Source organism: Leptopilina heterotoma, unplaced genomic scaffold, assembly GCF_015476425.1.
Source record: "Leptopilina heterotoma isolate Lh14 unplaced genomic scaffold, ASM1547642v1 Lhet_146, whole genome shotgun sequence".
Lineage (NCBI taxonomy): Eukaryota > Metazoa > Arthropoda > Insecta > Hymenoptera > Figitidae > Leptopilina > Leptopilina heterotoma.
In genome coordinates, this window is record NW_025110864.1 from 583,420 (window position 1) to 605,583 (window position 22,164).

The 22,164-nt window shown below is 43.4% G+C and overlaps 1 protein-coding gene across 1 annotated transcript; it reads left to right on the forward strand.

Moving 5' to 3' along the window:
• Nucleotides 1–20,851: 20,851 nt before the first annotated feature.
• LOC122498323 lies at nucleotides 20,852–21,959 on the forward strand. Its single transcript, XM_043606007.1, has 3 exons — nucleotides 20,852–20,888; nucleotides 20,997–21,262; nucleotides 21,369–21,959. The coding sequence occupies exons 1-3, from the start codon at nucleotides 20,852–20,854 to the stop codon at nucleotides 21,957–21,959; spliced, it is 894 nt and encodes a 297-aa protein (XP_043461942.1).
• The last annotated feature ends 205 nt before the right edge of the window (nucleotides 21,960–22,164 follow it).

Here is a 22,164-nt window from a genome sequence, read left to right on the forward strand (position 1 = left end):
CCCGTCTTACAACTGGAGACTCTCCCCTACCGTCATCTCTATTATATATTCAAGTATTTTAAAAAAAAAATTTAAGTCGAAATATTCAAAATTGCCGTCGTGGCACTCCTTCAAGCGCAAACCCGTCCTTTTTTAGGTGCACAAACCGTATATACATGAAATCTCACGTTTGGGTGATATAAAACAAAAAAACAAAATATGCTTGTCTTCTACATAGTATTCTGTTTTAACAATAATTTTGGAAGAAAATTACTTTATTAACGATTGGAAGTGGAGTAATATGAGGTTGAGAGATTTTTCTAGTTCAGCCGCGGCCACTAGCTCGAATTGACGTCACCTTCTTGTCAGTGACTTTCGCTAAAAATGCAACTTTTTAACCTTCCTTTTCAATACTTATTTCAAAAATTACTTGCTTTGCCAGGCTCTCACCATATTTCAGACAATTAATAAAATCCAATCGAAAAGAAAAATATTTTGTCAAAATTGATTTTACCTGCTTCCTATGCTATGCCAAACTCTCGCCATATTTCTGAAAATTAATAAATTTCAATAGAAAAAAGAAATATTTTGTCAAAATTCATTTTAGCTGCTTCCCACATACTTTTCCAGACTCTTCCCTTAATTCTAAAAATAATAAAATTCAATAGAAAAGAAAAATATTTTGCTGCTTCCCATAACGTTGTCAGACTCATCGAATATTTCGGAAAATTAATAAAATTCATTAGAAAAAAGAAATAATTTTTCGAAATTCATTCTAGCTGCTTTCCATACTTTGCCTGACTCTTCCCATCCTGGCCCCGGTCGGATTTTCTGGTCTGGCCCAGGGGCAGTAAATTTTAATGGCCCCGGTCGTGTCCAAGCCGGGCTGTCCCAAGAAAAAGATAAGTAAAAATAAACTTTGTTTATTGTCAACATTACTAAATTAATTATTAAACGCATTTAAATTTTTGACATTTAAAACAATGTAGAAAGGTTATTTGAAAAAAATTGAATCAAAAGAGAAAAGATAAGTTAAAATAAACTTGATCCATTCTTATTATTGTTAAATAAATTATTCAAAACATTTCAATTTTTAATATATTTAAAACAATTGAAAGAATATTTAAAATAATAAGAATGGAATCCTCCTATTCATAAAAACGGTTGTAAATTTGGAGGTTATGTCATCCACATCATTTCTTGTTGAAGAAAAATAGTAATTTTTATTCAAAATATAGGCAATTCAACGTGAGATTTAAGACGACCTCTTAAAATCGGCCAAAAATATTTTGTTTCTATTCTGTATTTAAAAAAAACAGATACGTATTTTTTTATTCTTGTTTAATTGTCCAAATTTTTGAGTTATGAATTTTAAAAATTTTGTACTTTTAATTCTAGACCTATATTTAGTAGCTTATAAGTCCGAAAATATTGAGTTTAGGAAAAAGTTGTCAAAGAATGAAAGTTTTAGTTTTCTTTCGACTTTTAAGAAATGTAAGGAAAAAATTTTTTTTTAAATTTTTTATTAAAAAATTTTTTTAATAAACAAATTAATTTTTTTAACTTTGGGCCGGATTTTTTTTTATTTTTTTAAAATTTATTTATACCTTATAATATAGAGAAGATTTTCCAAAAAGTTCCGAAATGGGCCTGATGTGTTAAGGAAGTTGTTTACAGCACTTGAGGGGCAGGCAGGGAAAGGGGAGTTCCTATGTTTTAGCATACGAATTTTCCTGTCATACCAACCAAATTACATTATAGAAATTCTCCATTTACTTGTATTTTATGAACTGAAATACACTTAAATGAATTTATTTTAACTAAATTTTAATATATACTTCCATATAAATGTGAAAAATTTGAATTTATTGTTAAAATAATTTAAAAGAAAAATAAGGTTTGACTGTAGTTTACTTGGCAACGCTGTATTTAATGTCTTGTGTTGGCTAACATGAGTACCAGTTGTTTTGTTGTCTCTCTTCATCTTGGGGTAAACAATTGCTCTCTCGCTTACTCTTACAGTACTTTCGCTGACAATATCACACAGTACGCGGCAACGTTATGAACGTCAAAGGATAAACATAACCCCAAAATAATAATTAAAGTATACAAACATGGAAAAAGTTTTAAGATATAAAGGAAGATTTATTAATAAAAAACCAATTTTAATGAGCAGGTCTCCCTTTTTAGTGGGTAAAGCTCCCACAACCCTTGTCTGACTGGCCTCCAGGTCAGCCTCTTTTCAAACTTTCGCCAGCACTTCGGCGAAGGTAGCTCCTTCAGCCACTTTGACGACCACTGTGGCTCTTCCCTTCTTAACTGGATTTGGCTTTGGTGCCGGTTTGGTCTCGTTACCTTTGGACCTTCTAGAAGGTCCCTCCTCCCTCTTCTTTTTTGGGTCCTTCGTACTCTCAGGATCACTTCTTTTCCGCTTCTGAGACTCCAGGACAACGTTTTTAAGCATTACTGCATTAAAACGGTCACGTCTCATTCTTCGGTCCTTTCGTGCATCCTCTGACCAGGCTAACCCCTGGTAGAACTTTTCATCTTTTCTGGACGCTGCTGCGTGCTTCTCCTTCACATCCCGTATGAGCGATGTTATGCTTCTAAGTCCATCCTTAATTGTCCTATTGACATTATTCTGGACTTCGCAGGACTTCAGCATCTTGCTGACCTCTTCTTCCATTTCTAGAATGCTTGCTGCCTCTTCCGCCCGCAGCTTCACGCATTCACCTCGATGTTCATTGCAGCTAGCAATGTCAATCGCAGAAGCATTACTGAATACAGAAATGCAGCTGGCTTGACTCGTCACGCTGCTCGTACTCCCTCGTCTCTCCGCCCTGTCCACGATGATCTGTGGCACTCCCAACGCGTTGTTGCCCTCCTGCATCCTTGGGCCACTGGCCACCGCCCTCACGCTCGAAAGCGCTTGACGATCGGAACCAGTGAGGGATTTAGCCGTAGCATTACCCCGCAGGTACTCTTCCTCGTTTTTACAATCGCTCATGATGGATGTTTCTTGTTTGCTGGTTTTGGTCCGCGTCGAGTATTTGATTTCCTCGATACCACTTATTTCTAGGAAGCTAACCTATCCGCCACCTGGCACGCGTCCGATAGAGGACCAGCAACCCCGCGCAAAAGAACAAGTTCTAATGCGCCCCAGGTAAAACAAAAGTTCCAACCGGGCACGGATTATTATTATTATTATTTTTTTTTTTCTTTGCTTAGGGACTTTTGGGAAATCTGCCTACAGATACCTTGGATTCCGCGCTCCAAGGTTATGTGGGGTTGGTATGATAAAACAAAAGGAAATAAAAAAAAGAAAAAAATAAATCTATAAAAAATTAAATTTAATACACTGGCGACCTACTACCAGCCCATATTTAAAAAGATGATTAAAACTATTTCATGTTCTAAGCGGAATTTACAGCACGACAATAAAAAAACAAAATTTTTTAAGAAGCTTAAAAAGTCAAAAGATAAAATTACAAACGGATATATAAAAAAAAGAAAAAATAGACGCGTATAAAATATTGAAAACATAAAACTGTACAAAGATGAATAAAAAACACAAACAATAAAAAAATGTATAAGGACAAATAAATCACAAAATAAATTAATAAAAAACAAACGTACAAAATCAAAAGCTGTTTGAATTACGCTTTTTGGCGGCCGTCGAGATCCTTCCTCGACATAACCGAGATTATGAAGTTCTCGACTTGCCGCCAATTGTCTTCTGACTGGGTCATCAGCGATACTATGTTCTCCGGTGTAACTTGACTGTTTACACCTTCAAACATGTCCCGCCTCTCCAAGTCCCATTTCTTGCATAAGAAGAGGGTGTGCTCCGCGTTGTCCTCAGGGAAATGGCAATATGCACACACCTCGTCCTCGCGTAATTTAAAGCGACACAGGTACGAGTTAAAAAACCCGTGACCTGTGAGCGCCTGAGTCAAATAATAGGAAACCTGACCGTGTTTCCTATTTATCCAGGTGGCGAGTACCGGGATAAGGCGATAAGTCCATCGACCTTTTTCCTCACCATCCCATCTTTCTTGCCATCTTTCTATGAGCCTTTGCCTCGCTTCTTTGCGGATCAGGCCCTTGCTTGGTCTTATTTCCTCATCTAAGGAACTTCTTTCTTTAGAAAAGAAAAACATTTCTTCCCTTTCCCTCGCCAAAAGATCTGCTGGCGGGACACTTGCAAGGACCTGCACAGCACTCGTAAATACCGTCTTATATGCAGAGATGATACGCGTTGTTATCGATCTCTGCGCAGACAGTATCTTTTCACAGATGGTCACACATCTTTTACTCCTGAGGGATGGGGCCCACGCTGGTGCTGCATAGAGCATTTTAGCGTGGGCGACACTCGCCATCAGTCTTATTAGACGCCGTAGCCATGTAGTGGTGGAAGTTTAACCTTCCATCCAACTCCACACCAAGATATTTAATTTGTTTACTCCACTTGACCTCGAATCCGTCAATCACGATTCGTGGGAGCTTATAACCACGTCTGTCTGTGACTAGCAGTGCCTCAGTCTTTTCCAGGGCCATTTCAAGACCTCTGGTATCCAGCCAGCTTCTTGCTAGTCGCAGACATTCGTTCACCAATGTCCCAAGAGCCTCCTCACTTTCGGCAAAGAACTTATTATCTTTCTGACCCAATCGGGATTGTCCAGGCCGGGGGTCTTTTGCCTCGTCACTAATTTCTTAGTCACGATTTTAAAAGCCAGACCCCATGGGTCCTTATCGACTTCCTCGATTAGGTCCTTCCAGCTACGGCGTCGCGACCTGCGGATCTCTTTTTTGAGGCCCTTTTTCGCCTCCTTGAATGCCTCTTTCAGCAAGGGATCTCCCTTAGATCGGGTATATGTCCTTCTTGCTTTGAGGCATTCCTTTCTCAAGGATGCTAGCTCCTCTGACCACCAGTGCAAGGATTTTCTTACGGGAATGGCGCCTTTGCGTGGCATAGACGCATTGCAAGTGGTGACTATCATGTTCCTCACCGCTCGAACCTCCCCATCCAGACTGCTCGGCCTCTTCACCCAGCCCAAGTCCTCAATTAAAAGGGTACAATGTACTGGTGGTCACTTGCGGTTTATTCCTCAGAGACACACAAGTCGCTTATGCGGCTAAATAGTTTAGTCGATGCGATCGCTAGATCTATAATTGATCCGATCGCACCTCGTCTAAACGTCCATGTATTGCCGCGGTTTACAGCTAATAAGTCGTTTCTGGAGATCATTTCTCCAATACAAATTCCTCTCTTGTCGAGTCTCGTCTTACCCCACTCTGGCGACTTTGCGTTAAAATCGCCAGTGATGATGACATCCAGTCTGGATTCTGTGAGGCTCGCTTCTAGGTCTTCGATATTGGCTTTGAAGTTTGTCAGTGGGTCGTTGGGTGAAAATTAGCAGCTATACATACGTATATTAGCCACCTCTATCCACACGAACCCACTGCTCGTCTCCAGAAACTTGTCAACCCGCAATTCTGGGTTGCACAGCTTTATGACGGCTCTCTTCGCCTTATCTTGATACCAAGGGGCGAGGTCGCTTCCTTGATACTGCTCACTGCAGAACAGGATATCGACCTCATTTTCCCTTGCTGTTTGCATTAGGAGCAGCTGTGCATCCTTACTTAATTCTCTTCCGACTGGGTCATCAGCGATACCATGTTCTCCGGTGTAACTTGACTATTTACACCTTCGAACATGGCCCGCCTCTCCAAGTTCCATTTTCTGCATGAGAAGAGGGTGTGCTCCGCGTTGTCCTCAGGGAACTGGCAATATGCACACATCTCGTCCTCGCGTAATTTAAAGCGACACAGGTACGAGTTAAAACACCCGTGACCTGTGAGCGCCTGAGTCAGATAATAGGAGACTTCTCCATGCTTTCGGTTTATCCAGGTGGTGAGTGTTGGAATCAGACAATAGGTCCATCTGCCCTTTTCCTCCCCATCCCATCTGTCCTGCCATGTCTCGATAAGTCTGTTTCTCGCGTATTTGCGGATGCGGTCCTTGCTAGGTCTTTCTTCCTCTGGGTACTCGGGATTATTTCTTCTTTTAAAAAGAAGAAATACTTCCTCACTTTCCCTTGCTATAAGAATCGGATAGACTATTCTCTCCGGTCAAATGGGTTTGCATTCTCTGCAGAACCTGCATTTCTCAATTCTGTAAGAGTGAAGAGTTCCTCCTCACCCACTTCGCAGGTACTCCAGTCCTTCCTAACCCACTGTTCTGCAGGAGGAAATAGAGCTCTTATAATCCTTCTGACCCGATCCGGATTGTCCAGGCTGGGGGTCTTTTGTCTCGTTCCTAATTTCTTAGTAACGATTTTAAAAGCCAGACCACATGGGTCCTTCTCGACATCATCAATTAGGTCTTTCCAGCAACAGGGTTGTGACGCTCGAATCTCTTTTTTCAGGCTTTTCTTGGCCTCCTTAAATACTTCCTTTAGCAAAGGATCTCCCTTAGAACGGGTATAATTCCTTCTAGCTTTGAAGCACGCTTTCCGCAAGGAGGCCAGCGCATCAGACCACCAGTGCACCGAGCTTTTCCGTGAAGGGGTTCGCTTACGACGCGGCATAGATGCATCGCAAGCTGTGGTGATGACTTTCCTTACCGCTCGCACCTCGGCATCCAGGGTATTCGGCCTCTTCACCCATCCCGATTCCTTAATAAGGCGGGCTTCTTCTAGGGAACGGACAAATTTCTCCTTATCGATTTTCTTTACATTCCATGAGGGGCACTTTCGACACGGAACTTCCTGTCTTTTGCCTCCTCCTGTGTCTCCCACTGAGACCGAAAACTCGATATACTGATGGTCACTTGCGGTATACTCCTCAGAGACTCACCAGTCGCTTATGCGTTTGAATAAGGGAGTTGATGCTATCGTAAGATCAATGATGGATCCGATTGCACCCCTCCTGAACGTCCAAGCTCCTCCCCGGTTCACAGTAATTAAACTGTTTCTGGAGACCATTTCTCCGATCACTTTGCCTCTTTTATCGAACCTTGACTCGCCTCACTCCGGCGACTTAGCATTAAAATCGCCAGTGACAAGTACATCCAACCTGGATTCTCTAAGGCTCGATTCGAGTTCTTCCATGTCGGCTTCGAAGTCCGTCAGTGGATCATTAGGCGAAAAGTAGCAGCTATACATTCGTATGTCTCCAACTTCCACTTAGACAAATCCACTGCTCGCCTCCAGGTATCTGTCAACCCTCAGTTCGGGATTGCACACCTGGACAGCTGCCCTACCCGACTTATCTTGATACCAGGAACCTAGGTCGATTTTTCTGTATTGCTCGCTGCAGAACAGAATGTCGATACCCTTTTCCCTGGCCGTCTGCGTCAGAAGGGCCTGTGCCTCTCTGCACGTGTGCAGGTTGACCTGCAGAAGTTTTAAGGATTTGCCTTTTTAAGTCTCTGCAACTCTTCTCTGTAAACCGGACAAGAACCTTTTCCGGCGACATGAAGAACGTCTGTCTTAGCCAAGTCAGAGCACGTCAAACACTTAGGCTGTTTGACAGAGCAATTCTTTGTGATATGACCCTCACCGCCGCATTTCCGACAGCTTTTAGTTCTGTCGGGGCCCTTGCAATTTCGAGTCACGTGTCCGTAAACAAGACACTTTTGGCATCTTGCTACCTCTAAATGCTTTCTGACTGCAGCATTTATCCATCCTACTTTTATTTTGCCCACTTTTAGCAGAGAATCGCTCTCCGCTTCAGTCAGGCAGACCAACGCTACTTTTGTGCCACTAAAACGTGGCAAAAGTCTGCACTCTATGTCCAGGTCAGGCTTTTCCAGCTTTGTCCTCACGGCAGAAACAACGTCTTCACTTGTCGCTGTTTCGTCAAGTCCTTTTATCTCGAGAGTTCTTTTATTCACAAGAGGCATAACCTCGGCTTCAGTTGTTAAAACTGAAGCAAGAGCTCCTGCAAATTTCAAGATCTCTCCTCCTTTTTTTACCACGATCAGGGCCTCCTGATTAAAAGTTCTCCTGATCTGAAGGACCTCATTTCCAGATTCTTCTGGTTTTACGGCTGCAAACGCCTTTTTTAGGATTTCGTTGTAAGCCTTTGGGTCTTTCGCTGAAATCTTAATTGATTCTGTTGTCCTAAGCTTCAAATGATGTTTGGGGAGCTCATTTTTCTTTCCTGCAGGCTTCTTCTTTAGAGGTCCTTTGTTTCCTCTGCTGACTACTTTAAATTCGTCAGATTCTGCTGATGCATTCCTTGAGGTGACTGAACCATAAGTCTCCCCTGAGGCCATCTTTTCACTTCCCTTTGGAAGTATAGGGTTTTGCGCTAGAGCTTCCTTGCATTTAACCCTCTTTTCCACTGGAGTTTCCTTCTGAAGACTTGCCTCCGGACTTTCGTTCTCTCTGGGGCGTTTTCTATCAGTTATATCGCTTCCCTTAACAAACTCTTGAGATCCTTTCTTTGGCGTACCAGGATTCGAGTTTGACGTATCCATACTTGGAGTATGAGGCTCAGGATTTTTAAACGGCTCAGGGATAAAAAGCAAGTTGCTGCGAATCACCTCGTGCGCCCTCCCTATAGCCACCATACCATCCTGAACATCTTTACTAATGTTCTTCTGCTTCTTGCAGGCACGCCACATGCTTTCTAGTATTTTTGGAATCATGTCGACTTGCTCAACAACATTTCTTTCGAAGCTGCTGAGCTCCCTATCCAAGCAATTTAGGTTTTGTCCCCCCCCCCAAAATCCGTGGGGCCTGCGACGGTCTTAGAAAGACCGACGGGAGTATTGTCCCCTTGCGGGGTTCCTCCTTGGGGTAATTCATTAGCACCTTGACTCATATTCATTAATTTTTTGGTTTTTTATATCAGGGAACCACCCTGTTGGTTGTCCTTTAGTAAAAAGCCCCGCCACCACGGAAAGGTCTACCGAACATATCCAAGATACTAGTTGTGTCTGGCAGCGGACCCACCTCTCCCACCCACCCAGCACGTCGAAGACATCGATGATGTTCATTATTATTATTATTATTATTATTATTATTATTATTTTTTTTTTTTTTGTAGTCGGAAGTGGAAAATCTGCGAATTCAGATACCTGGGTAATGAATTCCAGGTTATGTGGGGGTGACCGCTCTTGTTCTGGTCTACCTACTAAAAACCACTCCCGTCTTAATTTGGGACACTTGATCCACCTGCGGAACTACCGTCAGGCCTTCAACTTCGCAAATGGTGGTCCCCTTGTCCTACTCCTTAACTGGGCCTTAATCCGCTCTAGCTTTGTGGAAACGTGGGTGGGAGGAAAACTAAATGATTTCCTCCCCCCCACACTCACACACAGCTGAGCACTGGACTCCTCCGGTCAACATCGTCTTCCGTCTCTTGCCGCTCTTGTTCTGGCATTATTTCCTCCTTGTCCTTGACAAAGTCTTCTTTCCTTCCTCGAGGGCAGTTCTGAAGACCTTGCAACCTCCTGATCCGGCGACATGCTGGATATTCTCCTTTTCTTCGAACTTTGCCTGGCATAAGAAGCAGCATGGGCTCTTCTTACAATCTGCTGCCATATGGCCAGCTTCTCCGCACTTGAAGCACGCAGCTGACCTATCTACACCTTGGCAATCTCTACCTAGATGGCCATAGTCAAGGCACTTATGACACCTTGTGACCATAGTTCTGCTTCTTATCTTGCAGGAGACGAACCAAATCTTTATGTGCCCAATTTTCTCCAGCTTATCAGCGTCTTCCTGATTGGTGACCATGACAGCGAGCTTTACTCCTCGCTTGTTTGGTCCCAGAACCGTCACCCTCTTACTTCCTGCTGGCACCATAGAAATTTTCTCCAGGGCACACAGTACGTCATCTTTTTCTGTAAGGGCATCCATATCGCGGATTTCCAACGTAGTTCGCCGGTCCGCCATCTGCACCTTACCCAGATCGCCGATCACCTTTGTCACCTCTTCGGTGAACAACTTCTTGTTTAAAGACCCCCCAATTTTAATGAGCAGGTCTCCCTTTTTAGTGGGTAAAGCTCCCACAACCCTTGTCTGACTGGCCTCCAGGTCAGCCTCTTTTCGAACCTTCGCCAGCACCTCGGCGAAGGTAGCTCCTTCAGCCACTTTGACGACCACTGTGGCTCTTCCCTTCTTAACTGGATTTAGCTTTGGTGCCGGTTTGGTCTCGTTACCTTTAGACCTTCTAGAAGATCCCTCCTCCTTCTTCTTTTTTGGGTCCTTCGTACTCTCAGGATCACTTCTCTTCCGCTTCTGAGACTCCAGGACAACGTTTTTAAGCATTACTGCATTAAAACGGTCACGTCTCATTCTTCGGTCCTTTCGTGCATCCTCTGACCAGGCTAACCCCTGGTAGAACTTCTCATCTTTTCTGGACGCTGCTGCGTGCTTCTCCTTCACATCCCGTATGAGCGATGTTATGCTTCTAAGTCCATCCTTAATTGTCCTATTGACATTCTTCTGGACTTCGCAGGACTTCAGCATCTTGCTGACCTCTTCTTCCATTTCTAGAATGCTTGCTGCCTCTTCCGCCCGCAGCTTCACGCATTCATCTCAATGTTCATTGCAGCTAGCAATGTCAATCGCAGAAGCATTACTGAATACAGAAATGCAGCTGGCTTGACTCGTCACGCTGCTCGTACTCCCTCGTCTCTCCGCCCTGTCCACGATGATCTGTGGCACTCCCAACGCGTTGTTGCCCTCCTGCATCCTTGGGCCACTGGCCACCGCCCTCACGCTCGAAAGCGCTTGACGATCGGAACCAGTGAGGGATTTAGCCGTAGCATTACCCCGCAGGTACTCTTCCTCGTTTTTACAATCGCTCATGATGGATGTTTCTTGTTTGCTGGTTTTGGTCCGCGTCGAGTATTTGATTTCCTCGATACCACCTATTTCTAGGAAGCTAACCTATCCGCCACCTGGCACGCGTCCGATAGAGGACCAGCAACCCTGCGCAAAAGAACAGGTTCTAATGCGCCCCGGGTAGAACAAAAGTTCCAATTAGAACAAAAGTTCCAACCGGGCACGGAATTATTATTATTATTATTATTATTTTTTTTTTTTTTTTTTGCTTAGGGACTTTTGGGAAATCTGCCTACAGATACCTTGGATTTCGCACTCCAAGGTTATGTGGGGTTGGTGTGATAAAACAAAAGGAGATAAAAAAAGAAAAATAAATATATAAAATAGTAAATTTAATAAACTGGCGACCTACTGCCAGCCCGACCCACTAAAACCCGTAACCCTTCTTCTGGAGCCCTTTACCCTCCCTCGGAACTGTCGTAAGACTAGCCTTCGAGGGTGGCGCTCCAACTCTGTCGCTAATGCGACCTTCTGCTTTTCTCTGCGGTCATCCTGCGTTAATAGTTAAAAATTTAAAACTATTTCAATATAAAGCGGAATTAACAGCACAACAATAATTAAAAATAACAAATGTGTAATTAAGTGTAAAAAGTCAGAAGATAAAATTATAAACGGATATATAAAAAAAAAAAGAAAAAAAAAAGCGTATAAAAAATTGAAAACATAAAACTGTACAAAGATGAATAAAAAACACAAACAATTAAAAAATGTATAAGGACAAATAAATCACAAAATAAATTAATAAAAAACAAACAAACAAAATTAAAAGCTGTTTAAATTACGCTTTTTGGCGGCCGTCGAGATCCTTCCTCGACATAACCGAGATTATGAAGTTCTCGACTTGCCGCCAATTCTCCTCTGACTGGGTCATCAGCGATACCATGTTCTCCGGTGTAACTTGACTGTTTACACCTTCGAACATAACCTGCCTCTCTAAGTCCCATTTCTTGCATGAGAAGAGGGTGTGCTCCGCGTTGTCATCAGGGAACTGGCAATATGCACACACCTCGTTCTCGCGTAATTTAAAGCGACACAGGTACGAGTTAAAACACCCGTGACCTGTAAACGCATGAGTCAATTAATAGGAAACCTGACCGTGTTTCCTATTTATCCAGGTGGTGAGTGCCGGGATAAGGCGATAAGTCCATCGACCTTTTTCCTCACCATCCCATCATTCTTGCCATCTTTCTATGAGCCTGTGCCTCGTTTCTTTGCGGATCAGGCCCTTGCTTGGTATTAATTCCTCATTCAAGGAACTGCTTTCTTTAGAAAAGAGAAACATTTCTTCCCTTTCCCTCGCCAAAAGATCTGCTGGCGGGACACTTGCAAGGACCTGCACAGCACTCGTAGATACCGTCTTATATGCAGAGATGATACGCGTTGTTATCCATCTTTGCGCAGACAGTATCTTTTCACAGATGGTCACACATCTTTTACTCCTCAGGGATGGGGCCCACGCTGGTGCTGCATAGAGCATTTTAGCGTGGGCGACACTCGCCACCAGTCTTCTTTTTTGTTCACGGGGTCCGCCAACATTTGGCATTAGCCGTGAAAGATTAGCCGCACACTCGATCGCCTTATTTGACGCCGTAGCCATGTGGTGGTGGAAGTTTAACCTTCCATCTAACTCCACACCAAGATATTTAATTTGCTTACTCCACTTGACCTTGAATCCGTCTATCACGATTCGTGGGAGCTCATAACCACGTCTGTCTGTGACCAGCAGTGCCTCGGTCTTTTCCAGGGCCATTTCAAGACCTCTGGTATCCAGCCAGCTTTTAGCTAGTCGCAGACATTCGTTGACCAATGTCCCAAGAGCCTCCTCACTTTCGGCAGTGCACACGAATAATGCGTCGTCCGCAAAGCCGATGATCACCGCACCTTCGGGCAGATCCATTCGCAGAAAATCATCGTAAGATACATTCCATACAAATGGACCCACCCTCGAGCCTTGAGGAGCCCCACGCTGCATCTCTTCCTTGAGAGTGCAGGTGTCTCCCTCATATATAACCCACCTGTCGCTAAGATAATTATCCATTATCCGCAACAAGTAGGGCGGCATGTTTTTCTTTTCCATCGACTCGATGAGATCTTTCCATCTTGCGGAATTAAACGCGTTGCGTATGTCAATTGCTACCAACGCGCAGAAGCTCTTCTTTTTCCCAGGTCCCAATTTGTTTTTTCCTGCTTTGGCTATGTCCACAACTGCCTGGATGGCATCAACCGTGGACTTGCCTTTACGGAAACCAAATTGGTGATCGGATAGACGATTCTCTTCGGTCAAGTGGCTTTGCATTCTCTGCAGAACCATATCCTCTAGAAGTTTACCCATCGTATCTAGCAGGCATATAGGCCTGTACGATGAAACCTTATCTAGTGGTTTTTCGCCTTTCCTTAGGAGGACTAACCTCTGTCGCTTCCAGTCGCGGAAGAACTCTCCTCTCTCAAGGCAAAGATTGAAGCATCGAAGCAGAATCTGGGGTGAAGTGTCGATTACCAACTTTAGGATCTCGTTACTTATCCCATCGATTCCAGGCGCCTTGCCTGTTTTCAATCTTTTGCCTGCTTTGTGCAATTCGCTAAGTGTGAAGAGTTCTTCCTCTCCGACTTTGCAAGAACTCCAGTCCCGTCTAAGGTATGGTTCTGCAGGAGGAAACAAAGAACTTATTATCTTTCTGACCCAATCGGGATTGTCCAGGCCGGGGGTCTTTTGCCTCGTCACTAATTTCTTAGTAACGATTTTAAAAGCCAGACCCCATGGATCCTTATCGACTTCCTCGATTAGGTCCTTCCAGCTACGGCGTCGCGACTTGCGGATCTCTTTATTAAGCGAAAGGATGCTCCACAGCTTAATTCTGGGTCGCTAGTTGGAGCAAAAGAGGCGCCCTCAAGTAGTCCCAGCAAGACTTATGCTGAGACCGTATTAAAAGACGGAGCGGACAATGAGGACGGCTTTAAGGTTGTTGGAAAGAGAAGGGAACGGGCTCCAAGAAAAAAGCCCCCAGGCGAGAAAAAAGAGCTCCCAAAACACCATTTGAAGCTTAGAACCACGGAAGCGGTAAAGATCACGGCAAGAGACCCAAAATCTTATGAGGGTATCTTGCCGCTGATAAATGCAAAGGTTAAACCAGAAGACACTGGTACCGTAATTCATAAAATCAGGAGAACCTTTAAACAGGAGGTTCTTGTGATAGTGAAAAAGGGTGGAGATACCTTGAAGTTTGCGGAAGCACTGTCCTCGGCTCTGCATGGCGCCTTGCCATGCGACGTCACTGCTCTCGTAAATAAAAGGTCTCTTGAGATCAAGGAGCTGGATGAAACCACGACGGAGGATGAGGTGATTTCAGTTCTGAGAGATAAGCTGGGCAAACCTGATCTGAAGATAGAGTGCCATCTTTTGACGCGCTTTAGAAGTACTAAGGTGGCTCTAATCCGCTTAGCAGAAGCAGAAAGTGACATTCTGCTTAAACTTGGCCGAATCAAAATCGGCTGGATAAACGCTCCAATTCGTGAGAATGTTGAACTAATTAGGTGCCAAATGTGCCTAGGTTATGGACACAGAACCCTATTCTGCAAAGGCCCCGACAGAAGTAAAAACTGTCGGAGATGCGGCGGAGAGGGACACCTCGCGAAGAGCTGTAACGTTAAGCCGAAGTGCCTTACATGCTTGGACCTGGGAAAGCCAGAAACAAATCATGAGTCCGGAAAGAGAGCCTGCCCGGTTTACTGGGAAGAACTGCAAAAGATTAAAAAGGCAAATCCTTAAAATTTTTGCAGGTCAACCTGCATACAAGTAAGGATGCACAGTTGCTCCTAATGCAAACGGCAAGGGAAAATGAGGTCGATGTCCTGTTCTGCAGTGAGCAGTATCAAGGAAGCGACCTCGCCCCTTAGTATCAGGATAGAGCGAAGAGAGCCGCCATAAAGCTGTGCAACCTAGAATTGCGGGTTGACAAGTTTCTGAAGACGAGCAGTGGGTTCGTGTGGATAGAGGTAGCTAATATACGTATGTATAGCTGCTACTTCTCACCCAACGACCCACTGACAAACTTCGAAGCCAATATCGATGACCTAGAAGCGAGCCTCATAGAATCCAGGCTGGATGTCATCATCACTGGCGATTTTAACGCAAAGTCGCCAGAGTGGGGTGAGACGAGACTCGACAAGAGAGGAATTCGTATTGGAGAAATGATCTCCAGAAACGACTTATTAGCTGTGAACCGAGGCAATACATAGACTTTTAAACGAGGTGCGATCGGATCAATTACAGATCTAACGATCGCATCGTCTAAACTATTTAGCCGCATAAGCGACTGGCGGGTCTCAGAGGAATATACCGCAAGTGACCACCAGTACATTGAGTTCTCATTCTCGATGGGAGGCACACAAGGAGAAAAAAGACAGGATGTTCCTAGTCGCAAAACCTCCTCGTGGAATATGAAGAGACTTGACAAGGAAAAGTTCGGCTGGTCCCTAAGAGAAGCCCTTTTGATTGAGGACTTGGGCTGGGTGAAGAGGCCGAGCAGTCTGGATGGGAAGGTGCGAGCGGTGAGAAACATGATAGTCACCGCTTGCAATGCGTCAATGCCACGCAAAGGCGCCATTCCCGTAAGAAAATCCTTGCACTGGTGGTCAGAGAGCTAGCCTCTTTGAGGAAGGAATGCCTTAAAGCAAGAAGGACATATACCCGATCTAAGGGAGATCCCTTGCTGAAAGAGGCTTTCAAGGAGGCGAAAAAGAACCTCAAGAAAGAGATCCGCAAGTCGCGACGCCGTAGCTGGAAGGACCTAATCGAGGAAGTCGATAATGACTCATGGGGTCTGGCTTTTAAAATCGTTACTAAGAAATTAGCGACGAGGCAAAAGACCCCCGGCCTGGACAATCCCGATTGGGTCAGAAAGATAATAAATTCTTTGTTTCCTCCTGCGGAACCATACCTTAGAAGGGACTGGAGTTTTTGCAAAGTCGAAGAGGAAGAACTCTTCACACTTAGTGAACTGCAAAAAGCAGGCAAAAGATTGAAAACAGGCAAGGCGCCTGGAATCGATGGGATAAGTAACGAGATCCTAAAGTTGGTAATCGACACTTCACCCCAGATTCTGCTTCGATGCTTCAATCTTTGCCTTGAGAGAGGAGAGTTCTTCCGCGACTGGAAGCGATAGAGGTTAGTCCTCCTAAGGAAAGGTGAAAAACCTCTAGATAAGGTTTTATCGTACAGGCCTATATGCCTGCTAGATACGATGGGTAAACTTCTAGAGGATATGGTTATGCAGAGAATGCAAAGCCACTTGACCGAAGAGAATCGTCTATCCGATCACCAATTTGGTTTCCAACGCGTTTAATTCCGCAAGATGGAAAGATCTCATCGAGTCGATGGAAAAGAAAAACATGCCGCCCTACTTGTTGCGGATAATGGATAATTATCTTAGCGACAGGTGGGTTATATATGAGGGAGACACCTGCACTCTCAAGGAAGAGATGCAGCGTGGGGCTCCTCAAGGCTCGAGGGTGGGTCCATTTGTATGGAATGTATCTTACGATGATTTTCTGCGAATGGATCTGCCCGAAGGTGCGGTGATCATCGGCTTTACGGACGACGCGTTGTTCGTGTGCACTGCCGAAAGTGAGGAGGCTCTTGGGACATTGGTGAACGAATGTCTGCGACTAGCTAAAAGCTGGCTGGATACCAGAGGTCTTGAAATGGCCCTGGAAAAGACCGAGGCACTGCTGGTCACAGACAGACGTGGTTATGAGCTCCCACGAATCGTGATAGACGGATTCGAGGTCAAGTGGAGTAAGCAAATTAAATATCTTGGTGTGGAGTTAGATGGAAGGTTAAACTTCCACCACTACATGGCTACGGCGTCAAATAAGGCGATCGAGTGTGCGGCTAATCTTTCACGGCTAATGCCAAATGTTGGCGGACCCCGTGAACAAAAAAGAAGACTGGTGGCGAGTGTCGCCCACGCTAAAATGCTCTATGCAGCACCAGCGTGGGCCCCATCCCTGAGGAGTAAAAGATGTGTGACCATCTGTGAAAAGATACTGTCTGCGCAGAGATCGATAACAACGCGTATCATCTCTGCATATAAGACGGTATCTACGAGTGCTGTGCAGGTCCTTGCGAGTGTCCCGCCAGCAGATCTTTTGGCGAGAGAAAGGGAAGAAATGTTTCTCTTTTCTAAAGAAAGCAGTTCCTTGAATGAGGAATTAAGACTAAGCAAGGGCCTGATCCGCAAAGAAGCGAGGCACAGGCTCATAGAAAGATGGCAAGAAAGATGGGATGGTGAGGAATAAGGTCGATGGACTTATCGCCTTATCCCGGCACTCGCCACCTGGATAAATAGGAAACACGGTCAGGTTTCCTATTATATGACTCAGGCGCTCACAGGTCACGGGTGTTTTAACTCGTACCTGTGTCGCTTTAAATTACGCGAGGACGAGGTGTGTGCATATTGCCAGTTCCCTGAGGACAACGCGGAGCACACCCTCTTCTCATGCAAGAAATGGGACTTGGAGAGGCAGGCCATGTTCGAAGGTGTAAACAGTCAAGTTACACCGGAGAACATGGTATCGCTGATGACCCAGTCAGAGGAGAATTGGCGGCAAGTCGAGAACTTCATAATCTCGGTTATGTCGAGGAAGGATCTCGACGGCCGCCAAAAAGCGTAATTTAAACAGCTTTTAATTTATTCGTTTGTTTTTTATTAATTTATTTTGTGATTTATTTGTCCTTATACAATTTTAATTTATTCCGTTTTATGTTTTTAATATTATTATTATATACGCGTTTATTATTTTTTTTCATTTTTTTTATATATCCGTTTGCAATTTTATCTTTTGACTGTTTACACTTGATTAAACATTTTTTTTTTATTATTGTTGTGCTGTTAATTCCGCTTTTATATTGAAATAGTTTTAAATTTTTAACTATTAACGCAGGATAACCGCAGAGAAAAGCAGAAAGTCGCATTAGCGACAGAGTCGGAGCGCCACCCTCGAAGGCTAAAGTCTTACGACAGTTCCGAGGGAGGGTAAAGGGCTCCAAAAGAAGGGTTACGGGTTTTAGTGGGTCGGGCTGGTAGTAGGTCGCCAGTTTGTTAAATTTATTATAACATTTATTTATTTTTCTTTTTTTTTATATTTCTTTTTTGTTTTTTTTATCATACCAACCCCACATAACCTTGGAGTGCGGAATCCAAGGTATCTGTAGGCAGATTTCCCAAAAGTCCCTAAGCAAAAAAAAAAAAAAAAAAATATTCATTATTATTATTATTATTTTATTTCTTTTTATTTTATTTTTTTTTTATTCACGGGGGAGAAGAGGAAATGCATTTACGCATCCCCAGGAAGATCCCACTTACCTGGGGTATGTCGGACTCGTACAAAATGCAAGGAAAAAAAAAGAAACCTCATATACCTGCTTTTAACGGCAGTCACCCTACCGACTAAAACCTCCTCTTGTTTCCCCTGGGTTTCGAACCTTCTATCCACCTACGGAACTACCTAGTGGCTTCAGACTTCGTAGATGAATGGTTCCATGTAGTCGCTGGCGCAACTCTCCCGTGCCGCTCTTGTTCTGGCCTTATTTTCTCCTTGTCCTTGACAAAGTCTTATTTGCTTCCTCGAGGGCAGTTCTGAAGACCTTGCAACTCCCTGATCCGGCTACATGTTGGATGTTCTCCTTTTCGCCGAACTTCGCCTTGCATAAGAAGCAGCATGGGCTCTTCTTACAGTCTGCTGTCTTATGGCCGGCTTCTCCGCACTTAAAGCACGCAGCCGACCTATCTACTGCATTGCAGTCTCGACCTATATGACCATAGTCAAGACACCTATGGCACCTTTTGACCATCACTCTACTTCTGATCCTGCAGGACACGAATCCAATCTTTACGTGACCCACCTTCTCCAGCTTATCAGCATCTTCCTGGCTGGTGACTACAACAGCGAGTTTCACTTCTCGCTTATTTGGCCCAAGAACCGTCGCCTTTCTGCTTCCAGCTGGAACTGTGGAAACTTTCTCCAGGGCATCCTCAACATCTTCCTTCTCAGTAAGGGCATCCATGTCGCGGATTTCCAGCGTAGTTCGCCGATCCGCCATCTGCACCTTACCCAAATCGCCGATTACCTTTGTCACCTCCTCGGTGAACAGCTTCTTGTTTGAAGACCCTCCAATTTTAATGAGAAGGTCTCCCTTTTTAGTGGGTAAAGCTCCCACAACCCTTGTCTGGCTGGCCTCCAGGTCAGCCTCCCTTCGAACCTTCGCCAGCACTTCAGCGAAAGTTTTTCCTTCGGCCACTTTAACGATCACTGTGGCTCTTCCCTTCTTGACCTGGTCTGGCTTTGGAACCGTTTTGTTCCCCTTGCCTCCAGTCTTTTTTGGTTTCTCCTCCTTTTTCCTTTTTGGATCCTTCGCAGGCTCAGGATCACTTCTCTTCCGCTTCTGAGCATCTAAGACGACGTTTCTCAACACGATTGCGTTACAACGATCTCTTCTAACTCTGCGATCTTGTCTAGCTTCTTCAGACCAGGTCAAACCCTGGTAGAAACTCTCGTCCTTTTTCGCAGCTGCTGCGTGCTTCTCCTTTACGTCCCTTATGAGCAGTGTTAAGCTTCTGAGTCCATCCTTGATTGTCCTATTGACATTCTTTTGGACTTCACAGGACTTCAGCATCTTGCTGACCTCCTCCTCCATTTCTAGAATGCTCGCTGCCTCTTCCTCCCGCAGCTTAACGCATTCATCTCGATCTTGGTTGCAGCTTGCAATGTCCTTTGCCGAGGCATTACTGAAGACAGAAATGCAGCTGGCTTGACTCGTCACGCTGCTCGTACTCCCTCGTCTCTCCGACCTGTCCACGATGATCTGTGGCACTACCAACGCGTTGTTGCCCTCCTGCATCCTTTAGCCACTGGCCACCGCCCTCACGCTCGAAAGCGCTTGACGATCGGAACCAGTGAAGGATTTAGCCGTAGCATTACCCCGCAGGTACTTTTCCTCGTTTTTACAATCGCTCATGATGGATGTTTCTTGTTTGCTGGTTTTGGTCCGCGTCGAGTATTTTATTTCCTCGATACCACCTATTTCTAGGAAGCTAACCTATCCGCCACCTGGCACGCGTCCGATAGAGGACCAGCAACCCCGCGCAAAAGAACAGCTCTAATGCGCCCCAGGTAAAACAAAAGTTCCAATTAGAACAAAAGTTCCAACCGGGCACGGATTATTATTATTATTATTTTTATTTTTGTTTTTTTTTTGCTTAGGGACTTTTGGGAAATCTGCCTACAGATACCTTGGATTCCGCACTCCAAGGTTATGTGGGGTTGGTATGATAAAAAAAACAAAAGGAAATTTAAAAAAAAAGAAAAATAAATAAATTTTATAATAAATTTAACAAACTGGCGACCTACTACTAGCCCGACCCACTAAAACCCGTAACCCTTCTTTTGGAGCCCTTTACCCTCCCTCGGAACTGTCGTAAGACTTTAGCCTTCGAGGGTGGCGCTCCAACTCTGTCGCTAATGCGACTTTCTGCTTTTCTCTGCGGTTATCCTGCGTTAATAGTTAAGAATTTAAGACTATTTCAATATAAAAGCGGAATTAACAGAACAACAATAATAAAAAAAAAATGTCCGCCTATGCCTTTTGTACAAGACATATTATATAAAAATGTCAAAATCTAATCAACTCTGTCAATAGTTTGTAACATATTTACGTATTTATATTTTAATTTATATTTATAATTATAATATTATAATTTGAAATTAAAAAGTTGTACATTTTTCAATATCTATTTGTAATTTTTAAATATAAAGAAATATATGAAAATCTAATAAAAACTTTTATTTCTTAAGAGGAAGATAATCACACAATATATTTTACTTTAGGCCAGAAGACACCGAATCAACATTCCTTACACCAGATCGTTTGAATTCATCAAAAGAATATATATCAGATCAAAATAATAATTATAATGAAAATAGTAATGAGAAAGTTCGACTGTTCGCTAGTTATGATATGGGCTGGTGTACAAGAGGTTCTGGGCGTCAGTATGACAGTTTGTCAGGCTTCGGTCATATTATTGGATCGGAGTCGGGAAAAGTTATTGGTTATACAATAAGGAACAGGAGATTAGTGTGGATATGTGAAAAATAAAGAAAATTACGAACATTCTACAATCATCGGTGGTTTGAAAAGCCTTGTTCTCTTTGACGAATTGAAAGAAATTTTCAACAAGCTTGCCAACAATGCTGACACATTTGCAGCTGGTGCATCAACGCAGTCTAATGAAAGTCTCAATAATATTTTGCCTAAAAAAGCTCCCAAAGGTACTTTATATGGTACTTCAGAATCGTACGATTTTCAAGCAGCCAGTGCTGTTGGGCAGAAGAATGTCGGAAAACAATATGTCCAGAATGTTTTGGTAAAGTACAGTTTAAGTCCTGGGTCGAATTTAACGAAGCATATTCAGAGAGTTAATAAATCTGCAAAAATTGAGATCAATAAAAGCTAAAACGCGATCTTTCAAGCTGAACCGACACAAATTGAAGAAACAAAGATTGCAACTGAAGTATCAAAAAGAAGCAAAAGAAGGCGATACATATGTAAGCGACATCGGATTGTTCGAAATGCCCGCTGTTCCTTCTAGTAATTTAAATTGTCCCACGAATAGTAATAGTTCAATCTCAACTTCTTTCGAAATAGTTTTTTTCGATTTGGAAACAGGAGGATTTAGTATGACGGATGATATCTTACAAATTGCCATGAAATGTAATTCTACAGAGTTTAATAAGTACAATGATCCATCGAAACGCATACAACCTAAAGCATCTGAAGTGCATGGTCTGATTTATGAAAGTGGCGAATTACGTCTCCATGGAGTTAGAGTTTCATCGTCACCACTAAAAGTTGTTTTTCAAGAATTACTGCAGTACTTAAAAGGTTTTGGAAATAAATGTGTTTTAGTTGCACATAACTCCAAATTTGATGCTCTACGTCTTTTAAAGAAAATAGAAGAACTTTCTATTTTACCTCAATTTAGTGCAGTTGTTTTTGGATTTTCTGACACTCTTCCATTGTTTAGAAAAAAATTTTGGATAGAAAATCAAAAGGACAATTGAAACTTACAACATTGGCTAGTGATCTCCTAAATTTACCTTGTGATAATGCACACGATGCTATGTTTGATGTTGAATTGTTAGAAAAATTAGTTGCTTCTAATTTTTCTGATGATGAACTAATACAAAATGTGGAAACTTTAGATTTCTTAGCGGAAATAAACATAAGAAGCACCGAACCAAAAAAGTTTTACAAACATTACAACCC